This window comes from Polypterus senegalus, chromosome 6 (genome assembly GCF_016835505.1).
Source record: "Polypterus senegalus isolate Bchr_013 chromosome 6, ASM1683550v1, whole genome shotgun sequence".
Classification (NCBI taxonomy): Eukaryota; Metazoa; Chordata; class Cladistia; order Polypteriformes; family Polypteridae; genus Polypterus; species Polypterus senegalus.
The window spans coordinates 145,368,639-145,381,483 of record NC_053159.1 but is presented as its reverse complement, the minus strand read 5'-3'; the positions used below and the strand labels follow the sequence as shown (position 1 = coordinate 145,381,483).

The following is a 12,845-nucleotide window of genomic DNA, read 5'->3' as shown; positions in this document are numbered from 1 at the left end:
ATTTTTTTTTCTTTCTAAGCCTAGTAACAGAATGTACACAAATATTACATACAGGTAGTCTCCAGGTTACGGACATCTGACCGACGACTTACGAACGGGCCGCAGCTGTGACGCATGTGCCTCAGTAACTGCCACTTTGTCATCTTTGGCCTGGGGACGCTGCAAGAGGTGGCTGGATGGAGGCTGGAGGGGGGCGATTTCGCTGCTCGCACAGTGTACTGTCCCTTGGGTGGCTCCCGCCGGCAAGCAGTTTCACTCCCGGCCCTCCACACACGGCTGCCCCATTCGTTCTCGGTGGGCGGCTGGTAATGCTGCAAGCGGTGACCCGGTTGTGGCTGAACGGACGCCATTGAGGGTGAACAGGGTGGCAGGGGGTAGCATTGTAGTGTGCATCGGATGGCTGCCTATTGAATGGGGGCGATTCACTATCCGCCTTTGGCCACACCGTGTTCGTTCTCGGTAGGCGGACACTGCAGGCAGCATACTGTAGTGGATGTGACTGTGAGGTGGGCTAGTGATGAACCGCCCGTCGATGCCCGCATTCATTCTCAATAGCAAGCCTGCTTGTACTGTTTACGTACATAGCAGGAAGTTGTCTCTTGTCAGTACATCAGACGTGTTTACATCTGGTGCCTTCCTGCTGTGATAGCGTGTACAGTGCTGTGCAGAAGAGCTCATCTTAATCTTTTGTCTTCACCCTTCAACAATGTCTCTGAAACACAAATCTGATGCAAGTGCTGGTGATACAGTAAAGAAGAGAAAAACCATCACCATTGAAAATAAAGTAGAAATAATAAAAAGGTCAGAGTGAGGTGAAACTCCATCATTCATTGGCAGAGCACTTGGTTACAGTCAGTCAACAATAGCATTTATTAATTTTATGTACCTGTTCCGACTCACATGCAAATTCAACTTAAGTACAAACCTACAGTCCCTATCTCGTATGTAACCCGGGGACTGCCTGTATATAAATATATATAAATATAATATATATATATATATATATATATATATATATATATATATATATATATATATATACTGTATATAATATGTGTGTACATTCTATTACTAGGCTTAGTCCTTGCACATATAAATATTACACAACCATCCTCCAAGGGTATTTTCTTGCCTTAAACTCAGTACTACTGACGTAATCTGTGGCTTCCTATGACCATAAACTGGACAGATTAAATGTACTTCTCAGCACATGCAGGATTAAATGTATACCTAAAATGTCTATTCAGTTCTTGTCCCATGATTGCACACTATCCACTTGCTTAACCTCTCCCTCACAAACTGTCATTAGACAGCCAGGGTACTGTATGTGTGTGCATGATGACATCAACAGAAGAAGGCAATATCTTTGCAAAATAATACAATATGTATTGTGAAATAAATTATTTGTGAAGCAACACAATCATTATTCTGAAAAAATGAAATATTTTTGAAAAATAATAAAGTATTTTTTTTTATTGAGTGGGAGGATTAAGGTTCTGTAATATTTTATTGCTTTACTGTAGTAATATTGTATTTTCTTTGTGGGGTGTGGTAGTTGTATAATTGTAGTCTAACTTTATATTTTAAACCTTTTGATTATTTCTTTTATTGGTTGTAGATAGATAGATAGATAGATAGATAGATAGATAGATAGATAGATAGATAGATAGATAGATAGATAGATACTTTATTAATCCCAAGGGGAAATTCACATAATCCAGCAGCAGTATACTGATACAAAGAAACAATATTAAATTAAATAGTAATAAAAATGAAAAGAATTAAAATAAAATTAATGTTCGCATTTACTCCCCCAGGTGGAATTGAAGAGTCGCATAGTGTGGGGGAGGAATGATCTCCTCAGTCTATCAGTGGAGCAGGACAGTGACAAAAGTCTGTCACTGAAGCTACTCCTCTCTCTGGAGATGACACTGTTCAGTGGATGCAGTGGATTATTCATGATTGACAGGAGTTTGCTTAGTGCCCGTCGCTCTGCCACAGATGTTAAACTGTCCAACTTTAATCCTACAATGGAGCCTGCCTTCTTAACAAGTTTGTCCAGGCGTGAGGCGTCTTTCATCTTTATGCTGCCACCCCAGCACACCACCGCGTAGAAGAGGGCACTCGCCACAACCGTCTGGTAGAACATCTGCAGCATCTTACTGCAGATGTTGAAGGATGCCAACCTTCTCAGAAATTGTATTGTCATTGGCAACATTTTCGGTTTACTGGATACAAATGGTGCATTAGTTACTGACGCAGCTCTTCTGATGCACCATCAAGGGGTTTGAATCCTTTGCCATGACTTTGTCTGGATAGAATTTGCATATTCTCCCCATATCTATGTGGTTTTCTCACTAGGTTTTGGTTATTTTAATTAATGACTCACACATCATGCGTGGTTGTGTGACTATGTGTGCCATGTGAGGAACTGGTGCCCTCCCATGGGTCTTTTATGTCATGTCTTGTCTGTGATACCTGGATAGGCTCTTGCCCCACTGGCCTGCAGTTGGATTAAATATTTTGAGAACATTGTGTTATATTATCATTAAAAGTAAAATACAATGTTAATTTGAATTTGATTTTAGTTTGGCTTCTGAAATTGACTTGTATAAAAATGATGTCAACAGTTTCATCTTACGACAACAACAACAAAAACATTTATATAGCACATTTTCATACAAATGATATAGCTCAAAATGCTTTTCATAATGAAGAAAGAGAAAAAAAGACTAAATAAATAAGAAAATAGAATTAAAGAACACTAATTAACATAGAGTAAATGTAAGGTACAATGGCCAGGGAGGACAGAAAAAACAAAAAAACTCCAGGACGCCTGGAGGAAAAAAAAATCTGCATGGGTTCCGTGGCCACGAGACCACCAAGAGCCCCCTCTAGACATTACACCTAACATAAGTGGCCTCACAATCAGTCCTCATGGTTTTCAGGCTTCACATGAAAGAACTTGATGTTGACGGTCATGTGGACTTCTGGCATTTAATCCATCAATGTATGGACATCACGGTGCTTTGATCAGGTTGTGGTGGTGCAGATCGCCACCACAGAAAACTGGAAAAAGAACAGAAGAGAAAGTAGGGGTTAGTACAGATTATGGAGCCACCAGGAATGATATTGATAATTAAATGCATCTTAGACTTATCTTCAAAACCTAGAACAGAAATTAAGTGTCCCATTTCATGATTTAAATGTCCACATAGGTAAAAGTTATTAGAAGCTTCATCACTCAGGTTAATATTTCATTGAATTGTTGCTATGAGGTTCAAATGGCAAGTCACTCCTAGAATTGTTGCAAATAAAAATTCTCCTCCCAACATTGTGTTTTTTTACTGCTAAATCAACTTCAGAACTGATGTACATCTTCAGAAACGTTGTATTCAATCCAGTGTTACTGATGCCAAGAAATATTTTTATAATTTGGAAATACCAATGCTGTCTCCAGCTCTAGGACACTGGGTTCAAATTCCTACCCCAGCTTTGTCAGTGTGAGGTCAGAATGTTCTCGTTGTGTCTCTGTGACATATAGGAATGCTGTCTTTCCTTCCATGTCCCAAAGATATTTGGAGTTATCTATTAACTCTGAATTGACTTCACATTAGCAAATATGCATGTTCTCAGCATTAGATTGTTAACATTGTTTTAGCTGTGCTACCAGAATAGCTTGCAGTGTCTTGGAAGACTTGTTTCTGTAAACGGATAAATAAAAATGTATAAATAACAAGGTCTTGAAGCAAACAGATAAAAAAAACTTAAGGTATCTTGGTCTGTCAGTTGGTGATTGACATTATGGTATTCCCAGAACTGTCTTTCAGTTGTGAAAGGGTTGCTTTAGGTATTCTACATCTATTATAATTCATAGGAAAAAAAAACTTTTCATTTTGTCAGCTGCATACTCCTGGGCAAAATCATGTTGTGGCCCCCTGTGGTGCTTTATAGTGGTAATACTAGACAGGGGCAGATGCAGATCATTTCGGGTGACATATCTAGGACTAACTGGCTTCACATTTGGAGGACAGTAACAGATGTTATCATCTCCTTAGCCAGGGGAAAGAAAAACACACTTGAGTTTCAGCAAAGGAAGTCATTTAAGAAGATTCTTTGAAAATATTCACAGCAAATTCTTTGAAATGCTTTGTGGCTTTTTTTAAAGAAAGCCTTTCCTTTACATAAAACAAATATCGACAGACGTGTAGACCTTAAACCAACAAACAAAGATCAAGAGCGGAACTTGAATATAAAATATTGTCTGTTTTAAATTTTAGTAGATAGTTTACAATTAAATTACCTGGCAAACACTGACCTCTTGTGGTGATATGAAAAAGTATTTTTATATGTTATGGAGTCCCTCCAGAATTACAGGCAAAGATGAGCACAAAATGCTATGAAAACTGTCTTCACTGTCCATTAGCTTGATCTTACACTCCAATTATAAGATTAATCTAACCTTTAGCTGAGGTCAAATTTTTCAAAAAGAAACATTTTCACAAAAAAGTTTCACATTTTTTTCTCAAAACATGTACCACTATTCGCCTCTTAGAAATTCATATTAATAAAATCTAACTAACATTTCCTCCTATTCATATTTTAAGTTTTAAAACACACCTGAGTACTTGAACCTATCTTGACAGAACTCGTACTGATGTATCTGTTTTATTGGTTTTGCATCAACAGGTCCAGCGAAGACACTATATCTTCTGCTCTTCACCTGTCCTTAACTCACTTGGTTAAAAGAGATACATATGTCAGAATGCTGTTCATAAACTTTACTTAACATAGTAATTCCCCAGAAACTAAATGTGAAACTGAGTAGGTTAGGGCTAAACACCTCACTACGTGATTGAATCTTGGATTTCCTAATAGAGAGGCTACATTCAGTTTGGATTGGCTACAACCCTTCAATCCCCATTACACAGAGTATAAGAGCATCTCAGGGCTGCGTGCTTAGTCCACTGCTGTTCACCCTGGCTGATTAACGACATCATGGCTCTAATTATAATATCATCAAGTGTTCTGATTTCACAACTGTTAAGATAAATGTATTAATTGCTGAGTTTGGGAAAAAAAAACTGCAATGACCATTCCCCAGTCTAAATCAATGGCAGACTGTGGAGATTGTAAAGGTGTCAAGTTCTTTAGTGTTCACATAATTGAGAACATCACATGGACTAACAATACTACTTCATTAACAAGAAAGGAGTGAGCGAGCTTCCCATCTCCTAGTCGCAATACGTTTTACAGTTCAACCATTGAAGAGTATTCTGATCAACTGTATCTTCGTCTGATTTGAAAATTGCAGCATGTCTGACTGCAAGAAACTCCTAAAAGTAGTGAGGTAAGTGAGGAATATTGGAGCACCATCCCTTCAATGGAAGATACATTCTATAAAATCTGTGTTCGTAAGGCCTGCTGCGTTTTGCAGGACCTAACTCTTCCCTGTCATGGATTCTTCATTCTAATGCTATCTGGAAGAAACAACAAAAAAAAAAAAAACACTACTGCAGCATCAGAATCAGATGTTTCATGTTATGTGAAAGCCATTTTCACTATGGCTGTCAGACTCCTCAATACAGATACACCCCCATCCCCATAATCTTCGACCTTACCCTTACATCTTATATCATGATCTCTCAGCCCACTTTATGCACAAGTCATATTATCTATCATGTCAAAAGATCACTTACTTCATTGACTGTGGAATTTGCATTAAATGGTTTTCTGTGTAATTGTGACATTTAATTGTTTTGGCATATTGCTTATTTAAGTTTGTATACATGTTGCATGGTTTCATCTGTTTGTGCACACTGTCTTATTTTCAATATGTGTACAATGTGAGCTCTGACACTTATCATTGTGTCTCTCCGTATACTTGTATATGGTTGAGATGACAATAAAGTTTACTGTGACTTTGACTTCATAATACACAGGCCTAAGAACCCTTTTGACATCAATCAATATGGGAAAAAACAGACCATACATAAATGAAATGAGACATACTGACCGGGATGTGGAACAGCTTCTCAGATAATTTCCGGTTGCGCAAACGCTGGCATGTTTTGTCTGCCACTGCCTGTTCGTACAGTAAGGGAGATGGTCCAAAAGGCAAAATATTTACCAAGGGTTGTATCATGAGATTGACAAGTCCCCAAAACTACAATCAGATGCTGCTATCATATCAACAAATTGTTTAGCAGGTTTGCCAGAAGGAAGACTCTGCACTGATGTCAGACCACAAACGTAAGTGCCTGGTCAAATCTAATAAAAACAGAGTATTTTGTAACAAATACCAGAGGTAAACATGGTGTCAAATAGATGAGTTGAGATCATACAGAAAAGTACTGTAGCATGGCGCTACATTTGTGATGCTATGGTGCTGTTATTTCTGCCAGGAGGTCATTGGAAACCTTTTTAGGATATTGCATCATAGATTCCATCAAATATCAACAGATGCTTGATGAAAATCTGACCGCCTGGTTATTAGATCTTCCAGTGAGACCATGATTCAAAGCATACTCCCAAAACCACGCAAAACTTGAAAAAAGAATTAAACTTTTGCAGTAGTCACCCCAGTCCCCTGAAATAAACTAATATTGAAAACCTTTTTTCGGTAAGGTTAACAGGAGAGTCTTGGGTGAAATTCTGTATAGGGAATCATCTCAGATCCCTTTTAACTGTGTTCTCCTGACTCATCCAATATTATAATAACAAACACATTGCTGTTGTCATGGCAAAAAGAGGGTGCACAAGGTACTAAATGCAGGGGTGCCAGTAATTGTGACACCTGTGTTTTGTGAAAAGTTAGATTTCTCTGTTGATTTAAATAAGATCAAGCTTATTTAACATTAGAATTCTTGAGGCCTACAAAAACACTTTTAATCCTAGGCCATCTTAAATTCCTTCGCACTTCTCCATCAGCATCTTTTGTTTTGCAGATGTGTTAATCAGCACAAGCAGCCAAACTCCAGGCACCTCACTCCCGGATAAAGAGTCCTAAACTCAGAAAATTTTGTGACAGACTCAGCTCCGGTGGTGAGGAGGGATGGGATAGCAGGCTGCTTGCTGCTTGTGCTGATCTACACATTTGCAAAACAAAAGACGCTAATGGAGAGGTGCGAAAGAATTTAAATTCGCCCGGGATTACGTTTCTTCAAAGGCTTCAGGGATTCTAGTGTTAAAAGAAACATTTTCAAAACCCTTTTTGTCTGTCTTTACCAAGGGTGCCAAAAAAGGATGAAGGGTTCAAAACAATTTTAAAGCTTAATGTAATGTTTGTTACTGACCCTCATACAAATATCTATTTCTTTTCTTGATTTTCCAGAACTTCATTTAAGTGCTGGCATAAATGGTTATCGAATATCAAATCCAGCTATCCTGCTTGTCTGTGCACTTCAGGCCTCATTAGAGGTAAGAATGTGCTGAGTGACTTGTAAGTCACTAGCTATGTTAAAACTGATACAGTGTATCCAGTAACAGCGCAGCAGTTCAGAATCTGTATCTCCAAACTGTGGTCTCTCATATACTGTATTTAAAGCTCCACTTCTGACTTTAGCACTAGAGGCAGGAAGTATATGATTTGCAGAGTGCTATAAAATATGTCTGAAAAGCAGGGTGATAACAGCACCAAAGGCTTTACAGTTTCCAAGAGCAATTTTATAAAATGATTCAGTTATTCTTATTAGGTAGCATGGTGATGTAGTCATTAGTACCAGTGTCTCAAATATGTGTATACCTGAATGAAATTCTTTTGCTTAGTCGCTAGTTGGAATATACACCTTCATCTTTTGTTTGTTTTGGCTCTGTTTGGAAGTCCTCCCATATCATAAAGATAAAATGCACATGACACACAAAAGGAAGAGATTACAATCTTTATCGATTTATTCTTGCTTTAGATATAAAATATAAATTAGCATTATACATAATGCCTCTACCAAATCCATATCCAGAAATCCCTAATTGTTTTGTTATATATATCTCTCTCTTGCGCTCTGAGGGACTGGACACATGGAACTTAGTGTTTTATTATATAGTAGATCACTTTGACTAGATGGTATAGATATTTGTATTCTGTGCTTGTGAATGGTCATCATTGAACTCTACGCAATTCTACATTACATCGAATAAATTTTGCACCTTCCAGCTTCAGGAATAAAGTAAGGTCCCCACTGTTATGGAGAACAGCATTCTCCTCATGAACAAACAAGCAATTTCATTTAGAAATGTAAATATTTTTAAATTTAAAATAAAGGTTTTGAAAGGATGTATTGTCAGGACAATTGATTCTGATTATCATCAGTTGCCACTGCCCCACTCGTGGATTCACTCTATGCTGACAGACTGAAGTGTAAAGACATAAACATTTTATCCTATTTGTTGTACCTGGTCCTTAGGTCTTTTTCTGTATAGTAAATGGCTAAGATCTAGCAAGTTTAGTAATACCAAATTAAAAAAAAAATCCTTTACTCACAAGTTTTGAGATGCATGAATTTAACCTGACCTTAAAAGAATGCTCCACTCAAAAATTCCAACTTTTTATGTTATTTACTCCATATAGTTTTTATTGATGGCTAAGAAAAAAAATGCATGTCTAATAAAATGTTTCTGATATAATAGGTGTCTATGGTGACCAACACTGGACAACAGCAGACAATATCGAGAATGTCCATGAAAAAAAAAACCTCACTTGTGTTACGTAATTCACATGTTAAGTCATCCAGTCATATGCTCACAATGTCCACATCGCATGTATTTTTACAAAAGTTTTGTTAACTAAACCACCTCTGGAAAATGCTCTCATAAACAAAAATAGACTATGCTCAGGAACAGACAAGCATTTGAATTGTAGACCTGTCTCTCATCATTAAATTTATACTCCTAGCTGCCACTAGACTATAGAGTACCTTGGGATTATTTACCACCAGTCTGTGAAACTGCACAATGTTAAAGCATCTCAGATATGTACAAATACAAGGCACATTCTTGTCCTGATAATGTTTTCACTTTTAATTTTAACTTTTCATTTTTGGTTTTACCCATCTCTTAGTGCAGACCTTGTGTTGCTATCACATGAAGCATAATTTTAGTCAGTGAATAAGTTGTTACTTATGTAGTTGGATCTTCAGTTCAAATCATCTTTATACTTCTGAGCGTATTACACTTTCCTTCACAAAAGCATTTTCCCAAAGTGGTTTATTTAACAATATTTTAGCAAAAGCACGTTTGGGACTTTGTGAACGTTCAACTGGATGACATGCAGTCATACCACATGTACTTCAGAACGGGTCACCCACTTGAAGCTAAGTATGTTAGGGCCTGGCCAGCATTTGCATGGGAGACCATCCAGGAAAAGCTTGGGTTGCTACTGAAAGAGGTGTTGGTGGGACCAGCAGGGGGTGCTTACCTGTGGTTTGAAAGTAACTTCCAATGCCCTAGTACAGAGATGGGGACACTGTGCTGCAAAAATTATACTGTACTTTGGATGAGGCATACAACCAAGGTCCTGACTCTCTGAGGTCATAAAAAAATCTCTGGGCATCTTTTGTAAAGAGCAGGGTGTATCCCGATGTCCCGGCTAAATTGCTCTCCATGGCTTAGTCATTCTGGCCTCCTAATCATCCCTTCTCTTTCTCACCACTTCAACACCTAATACTGTAAACTCATGTGTGGTGAGCATACTGGTACAAAATGGCTGCTGTTGCTTCATCCAGATTGATGCTATACATTAGTGGTGTTGAACTGCTTTCAGTAATGAGAAAAGCTCCATATAAATGTAAAGAATTATTATTATATTATTATTATGTGAAATGTGGATTATGTGTGGATTTTTTTTTGACATTTTTGATACTGATTATTGGTCATCATAGACCCATATTTTATCAGAGATTTTGTTATCTCCATTCTGCAAATATTTTTTTCTTTGCCTTTAGTACAAACCCAATGGGGTAAGTAACATATAAAAAAATGTCACTTTTGGGTGGAGTATTCCTTTAGTCTAATGCACTAATCTGATGAATTTGTCTAAGTGTGTTTGGGATAATTGGCTGTTTGTTGGCAGTTGGGGAAGGATGAAGTTGCTGTTATGCTGTGTGCTTGTATCGATGTTTTCTGTTTATAAGCTTCCCTAAACCAATTTCATGCAACTAATGTTATTATAGAAATAAAGTTAATTTCATCCCACTTCTTAAAGTGTTTTTTAAAGTTGTCCAGATTATGTTGATTTGTGACTCAAAATGATTCTGCACAGTGTGTGTCCTGTGATGGACTAGTGTCCCTTTTTTGGGTTTATACATTGTCTCCTGTTCAACAGACTCTACCCCCCTGTGACTCCACATTATGATTTAGCAGCTTAGAAAAGTGTTGGATGGTTTCATTTCTGGATTTTATGTAGAGGCAGTCACCCCATGTCACACCACAAACACAGTTTCCCAAATTTCACACTTTTCACTTTTATTCTCCCTCCCCGCCAAATGTCTCTGAACTATTTTCACTTGTCAAGCTATGCTGAATCCTAAAATGTCACTCATTTAACTGATGCTGTTGATAAGTTTGTTAACATTGGATATTCCACAACTCGTTTAGCAACCTGTCATGATCTTCTATAAATCTATACAAAATGCAGAAGCTGTTGGGGACAATTACCTAATAACAGTGTAGGTAATTACTCTGCCATGTTCATGCACAGTACTGTATAAAACTCTATAAGCTGGTGTAGTTCAGCAGGCTGAGCAATTATATAAATATGGCTGCACCTGGTAATAGCAAGAGATTTTAATATGTGTCTGTGTGTCTGTCTATGTGTATCTGTCAATTGCAGAAAATTGAAGGTTTTGCTATAAGATTAGCTGCGTTCCCATGCATTTTCTATATGCTTATTGCTTATGTATAGGAATTAATTTAGTATTGCAAGAATTAAAGGTATGGTTTAAGATAAACTAAAACATTTTTTTCTTTACATTTTCTAGATTTTTAATCAAACCACTATCAAAGATTTAAGAAAGAAATCTGTCCTCCTTACTGGTTATCTGGATTACCTCATTCAGTTTTATTTCTCAAAAGATGACGTGGATGCAAGCAAACCTTACGTCCAAATTATAACTCCTTCAAACGCAGAAGAGCGAGGCTGTCAGTTGTCTTTAGCTTTTTCAGTTTCTGTTAAAAAAATATTTACTGAATTAGAGAAAAGAGGAGTGGTGGTGAGTATAACCTATTTAAAATATTTCCTCACATTATTCTGTCTTATTTTAATCACCTAAAACAGCCGAGGATCATAGTTAAAAATTTATAAAACTGGTTGTTTTAGTAGACATTTTTCATAGGTGTGTGGTATCAGGTCCACAGCTCACTGAGCAAAGACCATTCATTTTTAAATAAATAATCCCCGCTCTCGCGGCGGGCATAGCGAGAGGGCGTTGGGCCATGACGAGGCGCTGGACGCTCGGGTTGTGGGCGTTTCTCACCGAGTGCACAGGTGAGGAACTGCCCACATCCGTAATTGCTCCCGTGGCTAATAGGTTACAGCTGTCATGGTCCTTCTCCATTTAAAAGAAGCGCGAGTCGGTCGGGAGAGAAAGGAAAGAAAAAGGAGGAGGAAAAAGAACGAGAGAGAAGGAAGAGAACGGAGGTTAGAGGGAAGGAGGAAGCAGGCAAGCAAGTCGGTGCAGGAGGAAGCGGGCGAGCGAACGCTTGCAGGCAGCTGAAGGCCGTCTGGGTGTTTGGCCAACACCCGGGAGAAGTGGTTGTGGTCGCCCCCGCAGAAGATTGTTTTGTAGGGCGGGAGTGACTTGGAAGGTGCAGGACTCTCCGCGGCAGTCGGGACTTGGGACGCAGTGTTCCTAAAGTGAGAGCCTTGGCCGTTAAGGGATTCCCCAGTCGCTGTCCAGGGGAGCCGACCGGAGCCAAGGACCAGTGAGGCAACTGACAGCAGCAGTAGCAGTAGTAGTAGTAGTAGTAGGAAGAAGGGCAGCTGCAGAGTGAGAGCCTCCCTTGTTGTCAGACCCTGATGGGTGAAGCAAGAGGGACGTTAGTTATAAACGAAGGCACCGAGTTTGTCAATTGTTTGTTTTTAAGACTGCATCCTGATCATTTTACCTCTCGTTTTAAAGGATTGTTTTTCTTATTGATTTTAACCTCCACGTTTTCATTTTATGGATTTATTTATTGAAGAACTTTGGAACTGCGCTTTACTTTATTTGAACACCTTGTTTTGATTGTTTCTTTTAATAAAAGCACTGTTTCACTTTCAACCATCCCCTTGCTCGGATGTTTATTGCCTCCACTGACTAGCTCAATTGGTAACATTACCGACGGTGTTGGGCTGAAGGGCTCCCGAACAGCAATGGGAGTGTGGAGCCAGAACCCACATCGTCACAAGGTGTTTTCTTCAACCAAAATATCAAGTATCAATATGACACTAACAAAATAATTTTTGTTGTATCTAATTTTTTATCTAATGTCTTATATTAAATCTGTAGTTTTTGTATACTCCCTAAGAAATTATGACACTATAGTGAAGTAAAAAAATAGGTAACACTTTAGTTTAGATACTGAAAACATGCATCTATTACTCATTTACTTTTACATATCAAGACCTTCAAAAAGGTACTCCTGGTGTTAACACTTACAGAGCATCAATAAAGTGCTTATTCATCTGTGCAATGCGGCTTACTAAAATAACTTCACTTTGGAATGATCAAAAGTGCCTTAACTGAGACATATTTATCATGATATTCCATACATTATCGTAAGGCCAGTGAATCCTTCACATTTGTGAGTAATTTTTCCAGCATATCAAATGCCACACTGCACAGGTATGAATAGCTGCTTTACTGAAGTTT

The 12,845-nt window shown here is 38.2% G+C and overlaps 1 protein-coding gene across 1 annotated transcript in view; it reads left to right on the top strand.

Annotated features, from left to right (window-relative positions):
* The window catches only part of kynu (kynureninase), a 150,604-nt gene that overhangs the window by 134,196 nt on the left and 3,563 nt on the right, over positions 1 to 12,845 (top strand). The window contains exons 12-13 of the mRNA XM_039757370.1: positions 7,334 to 7,419; positions 10,974 to 11,204. Coding sequence (XP_039613304.1) covers positions 7,334 to 7,419; positions 10,974 to 11,204 — 317 coding nt within the window. The remainder of the gene's footprint in view (positions 1 to 7,333; positions 7,420 to 10,973; positions 11,205 to 12,845) is intronic.